Source organism: Hippopotamus amphibius, chromosome 3 (genome assembly GCF_030028045.1).
Source record: "Hippopotamus amphibius kiboko isolate mHipAmp2 chromosome 3, mHipAmp2.hap2, whole genome shotgun sequence".
NCBI lineage: Eukaryota > Metazoa > Chordata > Mammalia > Artiodactyla > Hippopotamidae > Hippopotamus > Hippopotamus amphibius.
This window is the reverse complement of record NC_080188.1, coordinates 23,865,046-23,881,571: the sequence shown is the minus strand read 5'-3', so window position 1 is coordinate 23,881,571 and position 16,526 is coordinate 23,865,046. Positions and strand designations below refer to the sequence as shown.

The 16,526-nt window shown below is 35.2% G+C and overlaps 1 protein-coding gene across 3 annotated transcripts; it reads left to right on the top strand.

Moving 5' to 3' along the window:
* The first annotated feature begins 1,414 nt into the window (after nt 1-1,414).
* LOC130848930 (UDP-glucuronosyltransferase 2B4-like) lies at nt 1,415-16,277 on the top strand. 3 transcript variants are annotated; one of them, XM_057727363.1, is made up of 6 exons: nt 1,415-2,144; nt 2,762-2,910; nt 9,834-9,965; nt 12,256-12,343; nt 13,217-13,436; nt 15,882-16,277. In XM_057727363.1, the coding sequence occupies exons 1-6, from the start codon at nt 1,415-1,417 to the stop codon at nt 16,159-16,161; spliced, it is 1,599 nt and encodes a 532-aa protein (XP_057583346.1). In that variant the 3' UTR covers nt 16,162-16,277. The 3 variants fall into 3 exon arrangements, with proteins under 3 accessions (XP_057583346.1, XP_057583347.1, XP_057583348.1); XM_057727365.1 differs by having other exon boundaries at nt 1,424-1,892; XM_057727364.1 differs by lacking the exon at nt 9,834-9,965.
* Nucleotides 16,278-16,526: the final 249 nt, after the last annotated feature.

Sequence of the window (16,526 nt, the reverse complement as noted above, 5' to 3'; positions counted from 1 at the left end):
AAACACATATTTCTTCTCCTTTCTTCTCTTAACAAATATAAAAAGCAAGCATGTAAATCGTGTATATAGTTGTATTGTTAAGCACATGATATATAGTTAATATATTGGCCAGGATTGGGCAGGGAGAAGTTGCAGCAGTGGTATAGGCCCTGAGATGACAGGGTTCAACAATGGCTTAGACCTGGGGGTCCAGCATCCTATAGCAGTATAGCCTGGGAATGGTGGGTCAAGGTTTCAATTTGGGCCCTGGGGGAAGTCACAGGGCAGCAGTAGCATGTTCCCAGTGGTGATCTGTTAAAGCCACATGTCAGGACCCATGGGAGGGATGCAGAGCAGCACTGGTGTGGCCCTGGTAATGATGGATCAGAGTGTTGAATTGGGACCCAGGGTAAGGTGCAAAGTAGCAGGATTATAGCCCCAGTGATGATAGGTTAAAACCATGACTTAGGCCACAGCAATGGTGTGTAGAACAGCAGAAGCTCAACCTAGGTAATGGCCACTCAAAGCCACAACTAGGAATATAGGGTGAGGTCCAAAGCAATAGCAGCATGGCCCCAGTTGTGTCAAGACAAAGTGCAGACTTAGAACCTGGGGGCAGGGCGCAGAGCAGCAGCTCTGGTCTCATAGATGCTAAGGCACTGTGGCAACTCAACCAGGGAAAGCAAGGTACAGGAGTGATGGGGCCCCAAGGGTCAGGTCTCACCACAGTGACATTTCCAGCCTCAGGAAAGACAGAAGCAGGGACTTTGGGCAGCTCTGTCAAATGGAATCAGTGGTGAGGCTTGTTGGAGCTCTCCTGCTCCTTTTCCCCATGGGCTGAAATCCCTCTGATCCTTGCCAGTGCCAAGCTGCTCTGAACTGGGGGATGGGGTGATCTAGGCAAAATCTTTCTCATGCTTTCCTACATGGCCATCCTAACTTTTTACCCTCTTCAGGATTTCTACTGCTTCTTCATTACAATCCTGAGTTTTCCCAAAGTAATTTAAATTGGTTTGTACCTGTCCATTTATTGTTTTTGTTGTTTTTGTAGGGGATACAAGTGTTGGGCCTTCCTAACCCTCCATCATGCTGATGTCACCTTATCTTTAAATCTGTGTGAAGGAGATTGCAGACAGGACACACTTGCTATTGTGTTTACACTAGTCTTATTTCTTACATAATATACTGGATTTTTTGTGCAAGATCATGGAATTTTAGATGGGCGATAGCACTGAAAAACAATATTAAACACACTGTATTATCTAGAAGCGTTCTACACTTTGCCCTTTCACTGCTCCCACAGCTGCTGACAATTTGCATAATGTGTTTTCTTAAGATGTGGGAGTTATAATTTAACTTCCTGATTGACTTATCCTTGGATAGAAGGATGAGCAAAACAGCAGAAGGATACAGTTATTTTACAGAAGTGTTGCCTATGAACAAGATGTCTGTGAAATGGCTCTCACTTCTCCTGCTGCTACAACTGACTTGCTACTTTAGCTCTGGGAGTTGCGGGAAGGTGCTGGTGTGGCCAGTGGAATACAGCCATTGGCTGAATATGAAGACAATTCTGGATGAACTTGCCACAAGAGGTCATGAGGTGACTGTTCTAACATCTTCAGCTTCCATTCTTATTGATTCCAACAAACCATCTGCTATCAAATTTGAGCCTTTCCCTGTGTCTTTAACTAAAGATGATTTTGAGAATTTTATCAAATATTTTATTGAGAAATGGAAAAATATAGCAAAAGATTCATTTTGGACATTTTTTCCAGCTCTAAAAAGTTTATTTTGGGAATCTTCTGATATTAGTATGAAGAACTGTAAAGATGTTGTTTCAAACAAGAAACTTATGACAAAGCTACATAAATCAAAGTTTGATGTCGTTCTTGCGGATGCCATTGGACCCTGTGGTGAGCTGTTGGCTGAATTACTTAAAGTACCTTTAGTGTACAGTCTCCGCTTCTCTCCTGGCTATTCAATTGAAAAGCTTAGTGGAAAACTTCCATTCCCACCATCCTATGTACCTGTTATATTTTCAGAATTAAGTGATCACATGACATTCATGGAGAGAGTTAAAAATATGATATATGTACTTTATTTTGACTTTTGGTTCCAAATATTTAATGAGAAGAAGTGGAATCAGTTTTACAGTGAAGTACTAGGTAAGTCATGATTTTAGTTCGTAGCATGAAATCCTAACTTTCCTAGTGCCTTGAGTTTGTATAAATGTAAAGTCACAGAAATTTGTTTGCTATAAGTGAAATGATGAAATGAAAATATAAAATGTTCCATCAATCTCATAAATATTATGGAAACATTAAATTATAGGATAAGATATAATCCTGTGGTCCATTACTAGTTCAGGGCACTCCAGGAGGTCATAAACCACAAAATGAAATACTTAGAACTTCTCTAAGTGTTTGTACATCCATCTGACTAAACTTCTTTTTTTAACTTAAAAAGTCTCTAGAAGCCTCATAAAATGTCTTCATAAATGAAGACATGTAGATTGAAGAGTGACACACATATTTATAGCACAAGTATCTAGGTAGCATTTCGAAATTGTTTCTACTTGTTTAGCTCAGTTTCCAGATTATACTATATTTTATATTATACACATACATATATATTTGTTTATCAAAGAACAGAAACATTCCAACATCTTTGGCTACCTCATTCCAAGCTTCTTCCCAAAATGTACCTTATAGACACACATGGCAATATTCTCATTTGATCTAACATTTGTTGTTGTTGTTGTTGTTTTCTTTTTCATGTACAGGAAGACCCACTACATTATCAGAGACAATGGGGAAAGCTGAAATATGGCTCATTCGAACCTATTGGGATTTTGAATTTCCTTACCCACTGCTACCAAATTTTGAATTTGTTGGAGGCCTCCACTGCAAACCTGCCAAACCCCTGCCTAAGGTCACCTATTCCTCTTTGTTGTGCTTTGTTGACTTTGCATTTCAATAGGAATAATCCTGTGTTCCTTATTTAGAATGTTTAATTACAGTGAGAGAGATGTAAGAAGCTGGATAAAGTGACCTTCCAATTAGAAACTCATATATTTCTATACCAACAAAAGTATCTGAATTTCATTATCATTACAAAATAAAAATGGGAAAACTGGGAGACTAAGAACGTCAGTTAAATTATTTCATTATTCAACACATAAGAAAGCATCAGACATTCATTTAAAAATAATTATAAAATGACCAGAAGTAAATGATAATATACAGAGAAATGGTGTAGACACAGTTTCTGCCACTTGACACTCTACCTGGAAAGACAGAATACAAGCAAGTAATAAAAAGTGTGTGTTAATTTTCACAATAAGGAAAAACCACAATGCCAAGGAAACATCCAGCAGGAATCAAAGAAAGTATCTCTGAGTTATTAGTAATTAAGGTGAGATCTGAAAGATGTTCAGGAATAACAGAAGGGATAGGGCAGGGGTGGAGGAAGATACAAAAGAAAAGGAGATAGGGTAGTAATGACAGATCCCAAGAAGTCCAAATTTGGTCTAAACAGGAAAGGCTGAGTAAAGAAGTAGATAACACTGGAGAGGTGAGTGAAATACAAATAATTATGAGAAGTTTGAAGCATCTAGTAAAGGCATAGGGAGAAAATTAAAAGGGTTAAGGGAGAGATTTGATCACATTAAAAAAAAAAACACAGGATGTAGTCACTGAGTTAGATTGTAAAGGGGCAAGAGAGAAAAGGGAAACCATTTAGCAGGTTATTGCAAGATACGGGCAACGATGGAAAGCTAGACTAGAGTGTTCGTAGAAATACGACCACACTCACTCGTAATATTAGTACCAACCTCATATTGTTCTTGTGAGGAAAAAAATTGTTAGTACATATGAAACATCCAAAATGTCTCTGGCACATAGTGATCCAGAAGAAATGTTAACTATTGCCATTATTGTTTTTTTGTTACTATTACATACTATCAATATCCAGCATGTGCCAGTCACCTGTATTTAATTCCTAACTGAATCAAAACTGGTTTTCCAACCCATCAAGATTACCTTCTCTAGCAAAGTCCTAAAAAGTAGATATCCCATGGAGTGATTTAAAAGTAAATTCTAAAAGTTTTTTAATTAGAAAAAAATTGAGTTATTAAAGTAATTTAATAAATTTAATAAAATTAATTTAAATAAAATATAATTTAATACATTTTTAAGGCTTTAGCAATCAAATGAGCAAGATGAAAAGCTAAAATTATTTTCTGAGAATTGAGACTCTTCACCAGTGCTCTAGCTATAAAGAAGACCATTCCTCAACAACGCTAATGCAGGCCCTAACAATTGGATTTGCTGCCAAATCCAACATTTCCTTGCTTTCACATCAGCATTTAAACCATTTCTCATTTGAAATACCAGGGTTTTACATCTTACAGCATGAAAGAGAGAACTTAGTCTGTTAGAACAGGTGTTTTCTGCCTACACCAACCCTATACAAAAACTTCAGTAAAGAAAGCTCCCTTAAGGAACATAGGTCTTGATACCATAGCTGCCTGACAGAATGAACACAGAGAAAATGTACACTGCATATATAAGAATCATAAATTCTGCACATATACTAAAGACAAGATAATTTGTGCCACTTGAATCTGAAAACTGCCCATAGTTTAAAATTATAAAGATCTCTTCATTTTACAAGATGCTATTCCTTAGGAAGGAAAGAATATAATGTTTTATATTGATATGATCTGTTTTAATTTTATGTAAGACATAAATAGGGAGCAAACAGTCTTTCGCAGATTTTTTTGTAATCTCTTAGGAGATCCTTTTGTCCACTCTTTATTGGTGGAAAACTAAAACTGATATCTATTTCAAGAGTAAAACTCAGTATCTCTTTGGATTGCAAATTGTTTTTGAGTTATCTATGGTAATTTTCACAGTGTCCAAAGACTGAAATAAGATTAGTGAAAGCTCTGTTCTATCTTAACCCTATATTTTGAGACATTTCACCATTCTTATTTCAGGAACATGAGAGTATTAGTGGGGGTGGGGGACTTAGGAGGAGAGGAAGAAAGACAAAGAAAACATGAGTAATATAATCTTAATAGTATAATAGTATAATCATAATAATTAGTAATTGTAGCTGTTGTTACTAAGTTGCAAAAGAAGATTTGAATCCAAGTCAATGATTGTAAAGATTTCATTATATAAAGAAACTATTCCTTCACACTATTTACTTTTGCATTAATTATTACGTTCTCAGAAAATTTCAGTACTTCTTAAAAATTGACTTTTGACAAAATGTGTCAATATTTTGGATATCAATCCCTCACTCAATATGTGGTTTGCAATACTTGTCTCCCATTCTGTAGGTTGTGTTTTCATCTTGTTGATTGTTTCTTTGCTGTGAAGAAGCTTTCACATTTGTTGTAGTCCTATTTTTGATTTTTTCTTTTGTTATGATTTTGGAGTCATTTCCAAAAAAATCATTTTCAAGACCAACTTCAAGAAGTTTTCTTCCTACATTTTTTAAGGAGTGTTGTATTATCTGGTCTTATGTTTAAGTCTTTGATCCATTTTGAGTTAATTTTTGTGAATGGTGTAAGGTAGGGGTCTCATTTCACTCTTTTTGCATGTGTTTATCTAGTTTTCTCAGCAGAGAAAGAATAGACTAACATTTCCCCACTGGGTATTCTAGCCTTCATTGTCGAATATTAGTTGACTATAAATGCAGGCTTTTAATTCTGGATCCTGCATTCTCTTCCGCTGTTCTATTTGTCTGTTTTTAGGCCAATACCATATTGTTTTTAATACTATAATTTTGGGGGTAATTTGAAATTGTGAGGTATGATGTCTTGGCTTTGGGTACTATGGATATTTTACTAATATTAATTCTGGTGATCCATGAACACAGGATGTTTTTCCGTTTATTTGTGTTTTCTTCTATTTCTTTCAACAAAGTCTTGTATTTATAACTGCAGATTTTTCACTTCATTGGTTAAATTTATTTCTAGTTATCTTCTTGTTTTTGATGCTATCATAGTGGAATAATTTTTTCAGATGTTTCATTATTATATAGAGAAACGCAACTAATTTCTGTATGTTGATTTTATATACTGCAACTTTACTGAATTTGTTGATTAGTTCAGGTTTTTGGGATTATCTGTACAAAAAATCATGTCATCCACACACACAAAAAAAATGACAGTTTTACTTCTTCCTTTCTGATTTGGGTGTCTTTTATTTCTTTATCTTGCCTAGTTGCTCTAGCTAGAACTTCTAGTACTATGTTGACTCAGTGTGAGAGTGGACATCCTTGTCTTCCTCCTGATCTTAGAGAAAAAACATTCACATTTTCATTGTTGAGCATGTTAGCTTTGGGTTTGTCATATATTGTCTTTATTATGTTGAGGTATGTTCCTTCTGCACCCATTATGTGACAGTTTTTATCAGAAAGGGATGTTATCTTGGCAAATGTTATTCTGACTATATTGGGATAATCAAGTTATTTTATCTTTTATTCTATTAATGCAATGTATTACATTTATTGATTTGGGTTATGTTGAACCATTCTTGCATCCCAAGGATAAATTCCACTTGGTCATAGGATACAGTTCTTTTAATGTTTTGTTGAATTTGGCTTCCTGATATTTGGATGAGAATTTTTGCATCTATATTCATCCTGGATATTGGCTTATAACTTTCTTTACTTGTAGTGTCCTTAACTATTTGGTATCAAGGTAATACTGGCCTTGTATAATGAGTTTAAAAGTGTTCCCTCTCTCCTCTTCAATTTTTTTGGAAGAGTTTTTGAAGTACTGGCATTAAATATTATTTCAATATTTTATAGAATTTATCAGCAAAGCCTCCCGATCCTGGGGTTTTCTGTGTTGGGAGATTTTTGATTACCGATTCAATATCTTTATTCATTATGACTGTTCAGGTTTCCTAATTCTTCCTGATTATCTCTTGTAATTTGTTGGCATATAATTCTACACAGTAGTTTCTTATGACCTTATGTATTTCTGTAATATCAGTTGAATACTATATCAACTGTATCAGTATCAGTATTGTCTCCTCTTCCATTTCCAATTTTATTTACGAGTCATCTTCTTTCCTTGTTAGTCTAGCTAAAGCTTGTCATTTTTACTTATCTTTTGCAAAAGAAAAAGAAAGACAAATACTGTATGATATCCTTTCTATGTGTAATCTAAAAAATTCAAACTTGTAAAAATAAAGAGTAATATGGTGGTTACCAGGGGCTGAGGGCTGGGAGAATAAGAGAGATGTTTTTTAAGGGTACAAACTTGCATCTCATAGTAAATAAGTCCTAGAGATCTAAGGTACAGAACAGTGAATATAGACAACAACATTGTACTATAATCATCAAGTGCACTATGAGTCTAAATCTTAATTATTCCAACCACAAAAAAAAAGAAATGATAATTATGTGACATGATGGAGGTGCAAACTATCATTAAAATGGCAATCAATCCTATTACAATATATAAATGTATCAAATCGATACATTATATGCCTTAAATTACATAATGTTTTATGTCAGATATTTCGTCCTTTTAAAAAAGTATATGAATTTTAAACTAAGGACATCCCTAGATGGAGAGTATACCTTATTTCATTTTTATAAATTTTCATATTTTGCATACTCTTTTCATGAGCTCATATTATTTTCATAAAGATGTCAGAGAATGAGAATAATCAGTCCACATCAGTGATTAATTTTTAAAGAAAGGATATATTACAATAATACGATAGGGATGCATCTTCCACAGCAGAGATGAAGCAGCTTTGGATAACAAGCCAATGAGACAAAACACTGAGGACAGGTAACTTTAAATGCTGCTACAGGTCACTGGAAATACACATAATACCTGGATGCACCATGTGACTCTTAAGAAAGTTCAATGACATTAGTGTTGAGACTGATATCATGAGGCAGAAATTATACTTTTGAAGGATGCTCTATACGATGTAGTCTACAAGGTTAAAGTCTGAAAACACCAATTCATCTTTTCTTTTTTCTGTTAAAAATAGTTTTCAAAAAAAAAAAAGTTTTATGACAATAAGTATAATCAGAAAATATACATTTTTATGATGGAAGGGTTGGGTTACTATTTTCCAGAGAGAAAAGAACAATGAATATAAGACAGAAAAAAGAAATTTAAAAGATAAGTACATAATTTTGACTAGATATCCAGGAAAATTTTGCCTCTCTACATGTTTTTCAATAGACTACATTAAGCAATGTGGAATTTTTCTAATGCAAAAAGTAATAAATTTTTTATATCGTAAAGTATGAAGGACTGCAGGACAAAATCATTCTGAAAAAATTCCAAGCATGTATTTTTTTTGTAGGAGAATACATTGAGCAATGTGGACTTATTCTAGTATAGGAAGTGACAAAATTATTTTTAACTGGCAAGGATCTGGGATCACTGGACAGGATAATTTTGAAACAATTCCAGGCAAATCCAGCTTCATCAGGAAATTTATTTAGTTTAAAGTGAACTACACGTAGCACATCCTACTGTGACATCAATCATACAACACTGATTTCAGAGTAAAAGGTGTAAACAAACTTAGCAATATGGTCACTCAAGTATGTAAATACACAGGTGTATCTCTGGGTTATAAATAGGACTCATAGGACTGTTTCCTAGAACATCCAAATAACAATACCAGACTCCTCAATGTCAGTGATTAGTAATTTAGAGAGAGAGTTTGGGAAATATTGACAAAGTTTAAGGTAAGATATAAGGATTATTGAGCTGAAAGAATGATAAAGTCATTCAAATCATAACTTTTTCTTATTGCTAATAGGCAGGGAAATGAAATACTAGTGACTAAACTATAATAAAATAATTCTCCAGAAAATCTGCCTAGAATAAATAAATGATTTAGTAGAACTATAATAATAAAAAATTAAAGGCAAGGAAAATCATTCCAAGAATCTATGCTAGTAATCAATAGCATTATTGATGAAGAATCTGATATAACATTGTTTAACTGTATCTCCTTCTTACTACTGTGTATCTTTTTTCTTGCTTTTACACACATACACATTTGCACAAATACACATAATAGAAGAAGATGACCTCATATCACACATCTCCTTCCCAAGGACCTCAGGGAGGAGGTCTGTTAAACAGGAACCATTGCTGAAAACACTATGGAGTTTCCTCAAAAAATAAAAAATAGAATTACCATATGATCCAGCAATTCCTCTTCTGGGCATATATACAAAAGAATTGAAATTAGGATGCCATTGAGATAGTTGCACACCGTGTTTGTGAAAGCACTATTCACAAGAGCCAAGAGGTCAAAACAACCCAAGTGTTCATCAATAGATAAAGCAATAAACAAAGTGTGGTATCTACAAACTGAAATTACTCAGCCTTCGAAAGGAAATATGACACACGACACAACATGGATGAACCTTATGCTAAGCGAAATATGCCAGTCACAAAGACACAAATACTGTACAATTCAACTTCTATGAGATATCTAGACTAATCAAATTTCTAGAAACGTAGAGTAGAATGAAGGCTGCTAGGGGCTGGAGAAAGATGAAACGGAGTTTCCTAATGAACACAGCCTTACAGTTTTGGCCTGAAGAACAAGCTCTGGAGGTTGGTTGCACAGTGTGAATACCCTTAACCCTACTAAACTATACACTTAGAAATGATAAAGATGGTAAATGTTATCTTATGTGTATTTTACCACATTTTTGTAACAAGTCACTACTCTAGTAATTCCTGACTATACCAGATTTTCTGTCTTTAGCAGTTCATAGCCATCATTTCAGTCATGTTTGCTGTGTTGTTGCTCTTTTGTGATGGAACAAATGCTTTTTCACAGGAAATGGAAGAGTTTGTGCAGAGCTCTGGAGAAAATGGTATTGTGGTGTTTTCTTTGGGGTCAATGGTCAGTAACATGACAGAAGAAAGAGCCAATGTGATTGCATCAGCCCTTGCCCAGATTCCACAAAAGGTACATATAGTAACTTAAAGGTGGACAACTATTTAATAAGTCTGTTAAACTCTACAGAAGATCTTATTACAGACAATATCTGCAAGAAAGGTAAACTATTATGATAGCTCCAACGTATTTCAGATATTTATAAAAGCCAAAATACACATGGCGGGTGCTCAAGTAGTACAGAGAGTGCTTTGATTGACAATAACTTTGGATTAACATTGTAATCAAAAAGATATATTTAAGAAATGCAGTGTGAGTTTTGGTATTATAATAGTATCATAGGCAACAAAAGAAATCACCAGATTCTGCAGTGTAATTTGCTCCTTTACCTAGAAGGACTCCTGAGGACATGATACACGTACAGGTATTCTCAGGAGTTAAATTTTAGCAGTAGGTGTAATAGTACCATAATGTTAAGTATTATTGATAAAAGTCTGAAATATGCCATGCAATTTTTACTTGCCAGGTAATCCCAACCCCTTCTACTTCCGCTAAATTTTGGAGCAGCCCTATTCAGTATGATTTTCAGGGTGCTATTCAGAGAAAGGATGGCCAGGGCTCCCCAACATGCCTCTGGATACCCATCCAGCCACAGTGATTTAGAAAAAGAGAAACATCAACCTCCCTGGTTGACTGGACCCTGCCAAAGTCTGAAGCAGGAAGATAAAAAAAGGGTGAAGATGGGGTCCTGCTCTTAAGGTGAACCCTGTGTACTGTAAAGTCTGGCCCTTAATGGACTCTGCTTCGAACCTATCACATTACTCCTCCTGATGGAGGAAGGAGAGGGACTATAAGAAGGAGTCAAGCATGAGGAAGACTGGAATGGAAAAGACTCAGCTGCCTCCTTCTCCATAAGATAGAGTAACAACTTATTTTCTAATACATAAAATACACCAGGGATCTTTGGATATTTGTGAACTACTTTTTGGTTTACTATCTGATATCGTAGTAATCTCCTAAACACCTATGCTAATTTTTTTGCTGGGAACCTACTTTATATTCACATAGCAAGTAGAAAATAAACAACTGTAAATCATAATCTAGTTATGAGAATTGCATAGGAATTCCAAAATTGGTACCTTATTTTGGTACTGAGCATAGAAACCACCATTAGCCAATGCTATGAATGCTTTGTGCTTCATTGTTGAAGTGTTTGGGGTCAATTGAATAAATTTTAGCACCACAATTTTGGAACTTTTCCAAAGTATTATTGTTATTTACAAATTAATGACGGGCTTTTCTTCTCTAAATTTAAACAACTTCCAAACGTAGAAAAGTGGGTAATACACTGGATTCATGTCAAAAATTGCTAATCGTCCTTCCTAGGTGGTGCGGTGGTTAAGGACCTGCCTGCCAATGCAGGGGACACGGGTTCGAGCCCTGCCCCAGGAAGATACCACATGCCACGGAGTAACTAAGCCCGTGTGCCACAACTATTGAGCCCATGTTCTGCAACTACTGCAGCCCATGTGCCTAGAGCCTGTGCTCCGCAACAAGAGAAGCCACAGCAATGAGAAGCCCGCACACCGCAACAAAAAGTAGCCCCTGCTCACCGCAACTAGAGAAAGCCCGTGTGCAGCAATGAAGACCCAACACAGCCAATAAATAAATAAATAAATAAATAAATAGAAATTAAAGTCTTATTAAAAAAAAATTGCTAATCGTCACTTTTCTTGGAAGTAGTGCTTAACAATTTGTAATCTAAAAGAACTAATACTTCCTAAACAGCATTAATTAACTTGTTACTAATAAATTATAAATAAGCAGAAATATTAATTCTCTTAAGTGGCTGATTGCATGCTGTTCCCTTTTTGTAAAAAAAAAGATGGAAAACTCTAATAAGATAACAAACTATATTAGCAAGTGTATATAAGTAAACTCCCTACTATGAGTCAAAAAGAAATAAGCAAATGGCTATTAAATTTTAAAATGAGAGTGTATAAAATAAAGCAAAATAAATGTATAGGTTATTAATTTGCCACTGTTTTTTGGAATAGAATAGAGAACATGTAACAATTCCTTAAACATTTAAATTTGTCATTCAAAATCTTATTTCTCTATGGCATCATGTGTGAAATGTCATTATTGCATACCATACCTAATTACATAAGTCCATAAAATGTGGGTATTCCTACTGATATCAGCACATTAGTAGTTATCATTACTTAAGATCTCTTGTCCTTGTTTTCTTACCTGTAACATGGAAGATGTTTAACTAGATGTCTTTTAATCTCTTTAGAAATCTGTCGCTATAACTTTGAAGTTCCATGAATGGAATAAGGTATTTCCTTTACCCTAACAGGTTATATGGAGATATGATGGCAAGAAACCAGGTACTTTAGGACCCAATACTCGGCTGTATGAGTGGATCCCCCAGAACGACCTTCTTGGTGAGACTTGGCAGAACAAATACCGAAAACATGAGTAACAGCTGAGTAGAGTGATAGTACTTGAACAGGAAACAAATTTACCGAGTTTTTATTATTGAAACACTCAAAAAGAAAACTTTACTCCTTTATTTTTACTTCTAGCCATAGATGAAAATAGGAGAAAATATAACAATTGTCATTTTATTATACACAGTTCATATTTCTTATGGTCAGAATCAAAATATCTTTGTTTTGGCTGTAATCACTTCTCACCTGAACTTTTAAATAACTTCGTAGATTATTCTTCTGTTTCTGAATTCTCTCCTTACACCTATCTTTTTCCCTCTGGTTATTTTAAATGCCACTGAAAAATACCAGCTCGTCTTTTATTACCAGTGACTCTCCATTTTCTGTAGGAGAAAATCCACATTTTCTCGAGGCAATTACCCCTTTTATGATAAAAGTAGCTCTTCCTTCCTCTGGTTCCAGTGCCACTACAATTACCCTTCCTGTCACTTTAATACCCTTTTCATCAGACTAAATGACTTCACTATTTCTTTAAAAGAATATATTTCTAACATGTCCTCCCTCCTTTTTATGCATATGTGGTTTCTTTTACCCAGATTATTCTTTCAAGCTGTTCACCTACCAATCTTGAATTCATTTGTGAAGTTCAAGTGACAAAGCACTTCTTTCATGAAGTTTTCACTTACCTCTCCAGCAGGCTTAGTGAATCCTTGCTCTGAGTTCGGAAACCAATTTAAATGCAGTTTCCTGTGTGTAATCATCTATTATCTAAAGGATGTTGCTTCTTTCAGTGCTTTCTAATGCCATTTCTCATTTTATTTCTAAGATTTATAATTAATAATTTTACTGAAATTCACTCAATCCTAGGTCATCCAAAAACCAAAGCTTTTATAACTCATGGTGGAGCCAATGGCATTTATGAGGCCATCTACCACGGTATCCCTATGGTGGGCATTCCTTTGTTTGCCGATCAACCTGATAACATCGCTCATGTAAAGGCCAAGGGAGCAGCTGTCAGATTGGACTTTGAAACAATGTCAAGAACAGATTTGCTCAGTGCATTGAAGCAAGTCATTAATAATCCTTCGTGAGTATAATTTTTTTTACTATATACTATTTCTAGAGAAATTCTCATAGGAAAACAGGGTAGGCAGCAGGAGTCTTCATGTAAAAACAATGAGGAGTAAGATTTGCTCAATGCTTTGTAAACAGTCCTTAGTAACCTACTGTTACTAACGACACTATTGTGTCACATTAAGTTTTTTCAGTGGTTGTAGGGGATAGGTTTGTCAGAGTTTTAAAGATAGTGAAGAAATTTTGAAAGAGCTAATCATTAGGGACTTCCCTGGTGGTGCAGTGGTTAAAAATTCGCCTGCCGATACAGGGGACATGGTTTCAATACCTGGTCCGGGAAGATCTTATTTGCCGCGGAGCAACTAAGCCCGTGCACCACAACTACTGGGCCAGCGTGCCACAACTACTGAAGCCTGCGTGCCTAGAGCCCTTGCTCCTCAACAAGAGAAGACACCACAGTGAGAAGTCCGCACACCACAATGAAAAGTAGTCCCCGCTCCACCACAACTAGAGAAAGCCCGCGCCCAGCAACGAAGACCCAAAGCAGCCTAAACACTAAATAATATTTTTTTTTAAAAAAAGGAGCTAATCATTAGAATGAGAAGAATCACTCAGTGGTAACAAGGACTAAGAGGAAGCACTGACAACAAAGTTAAAGTAGGGAACCATGAATGTTATAGGAATACTCATCTACACACGACTTTCAGCATGTGAACTCAAATGTCTCAAACTCTTCTAAGATGGTTTATTTTCAGTAAATCACCATGACATAATCCATCTCAAATTCCCAATAACACTTCTCAAATTTTCTGTGCTAATATTTTGTTCCCATCAATGAGAAAAGGTAAACATCTAGAATTTTCTAATTTACTCAGTTACAACTATGTAGATACTACTTACAAATGTAGATACATTCTTAGTTGTTTAGGTTGTGCTTGTTTTTGTCTTATGTGGAAGAATTGTAAAATCAAAAATTAATTGACTTTGAAGAGACGTGTTGCAATATTCCTATATAAAAAACAAATTTTCTGAAACCAGAAACATTTGCTTTCCAAATTTTTTTGTGATTTAATTTCAGTAATACTATTACTATTAATATCACAAATATGGTGTATATATTATCCCCCTTTTGTTTCATAATGACTTTGGAATAAAACATTTTGAGAATATATTAGTAATAATAGCACAGTGGACATTTGTGCTTTAAAAGTGGTGTTATTTAATTTTAATTTTAGCACAAACATTACACTTAATGAAAACTGTAAGAAGGTTTTCTTACTTTTTTAAAGAAATATATATTTCAGTTGGCAGTTTTATGTAAAAGTATATCTCTCTAGTATCCTTGTATTTTTTTAAATTTTTAATAATGTAAAGCTGGTGTCAAAAATGATAATTTATTAGCTAATATATATTGCATGTTTATGATATGCTACACACTGTAATAAGTCCTTTGCACATATGAAGTAACTTCTTCATTATAAGTTTTCCCTATTGTATTACAAAAATGTTTCCGGATTACTGCCCACCTCTCAAAAACCCAGTGCTCCGCCTGTGTTTTTTACAGAACAGGGAGAGAAGTTACCTCCATTGTTATCGCTCCAGTGCCATGTTATAGCACTTTGTGATTCACAGTCCGTGAGCCATATTTCTTTATTCCTCCTTCTTCCTTGTCTGTTAGTCTATAATCATGTCAACAGTAAAAACAAATATAACTCCAAAGCCTGAAGGTGAAATGTTGAGCACACGCCATATTCTCAAACAACTAACAGGAAAGCAACAACATTAGGAAACATGTACTGAGAGTCTGCTGTAACTAGGAATACAGCCAAGAATCAGTATATTATTCCTCTAAATAATCAGATAAGATACTATTCCTATGCATTCTATTTAACAATGTAAAACAGGAAAAGAAAAGAAAAAAGCAGGCAGCAAGATAAGCGCCAGAGTCAGGATTCAAACCAAGCTGAACCAAGTTCCACACTTTCACTACTTCACTAAAATAAGGTCAAAACCAATTCCTGACCAGCGCTGCCTGGACGTGTCTCTGAACCTCATCATGGATTTACCTCCTATCTCTGGAATATGATTGTATTTTAAAACTTCTCCTCCAGGTGTATTAAGAGTTCCTTACTGGATAACTCAAGCTTTGAATGCTCAAATCATGTATTTCTTTTCTTTTCTTTTCTTTTTTCTTTGCCTTCACGATTTAACGTATTCTGTTCTTTAGACTACAAATGCTTCTCCTCTCCCATCTTCTCTCTTTTCCTCATAGCTTGAAATCTATACATTCAACAAATTCTAGCCCATAAGCTGAGATCTTTATAATCATCTCTGAGGAAAATAATCAATTTTTCTTCCACTCTATGTGCTACTCATTTCTTCTATCTGCATGGAAATTTCACATATTTATCTTTTCCAGCTCATTCTATAAATTGATGTCTCTTTGGTTTTCCTTCAGATACAAAGAGAAGGCAGTGTGGTTATCAATCATTCAACGTGATCAGCCTATAAAGCCCCTGGACAGAGCAGTCTTCTGGATCGAGTTTGTCATGCGCCACAAAGGAGCCAAGCACCTGCGGCCAGCCGTCCACAACCTCACCTGGTTCCAGTACCACTCTCTGGATGTGATTGGGTTCCTGCTAGCATGTGTGGCAACTGCTGTGTTTGTCCTCACAAAATGTTGTCTGTTTTGTTGCCAGAAGTTTGCTAAAATAGGAAAGAAGGGGAAAAGGGAGTAGCTGTATCTAGGTTCTGAAGCAGGAAGGCCCCATAGATGGAATTCTTCCAGTTTATTCCAGTAGGAAGGAGTTATGAAAAGGCTCCCATCCTCCTGTGACTAAACGACTTTTCACAATTTAGCACCTCCCATCAAAATATGTTTTCAAGGAATTTTTTAACTGTTTAAGGGTTAGATATATGTCATGCCAAGAGGAAAACTGGTGAAAAATTAAATAAAAATAAAACTGTATGGGTATATATTGAAATTTATTATTTTAACTCAACAGTTATACTAAAATAAATTACTGAATATAACAGTGTTTCACATGTTGTGCATAGACACAAGAACAATAAAAGTCTATTCATAGGGCTTCCCTGATGGCGT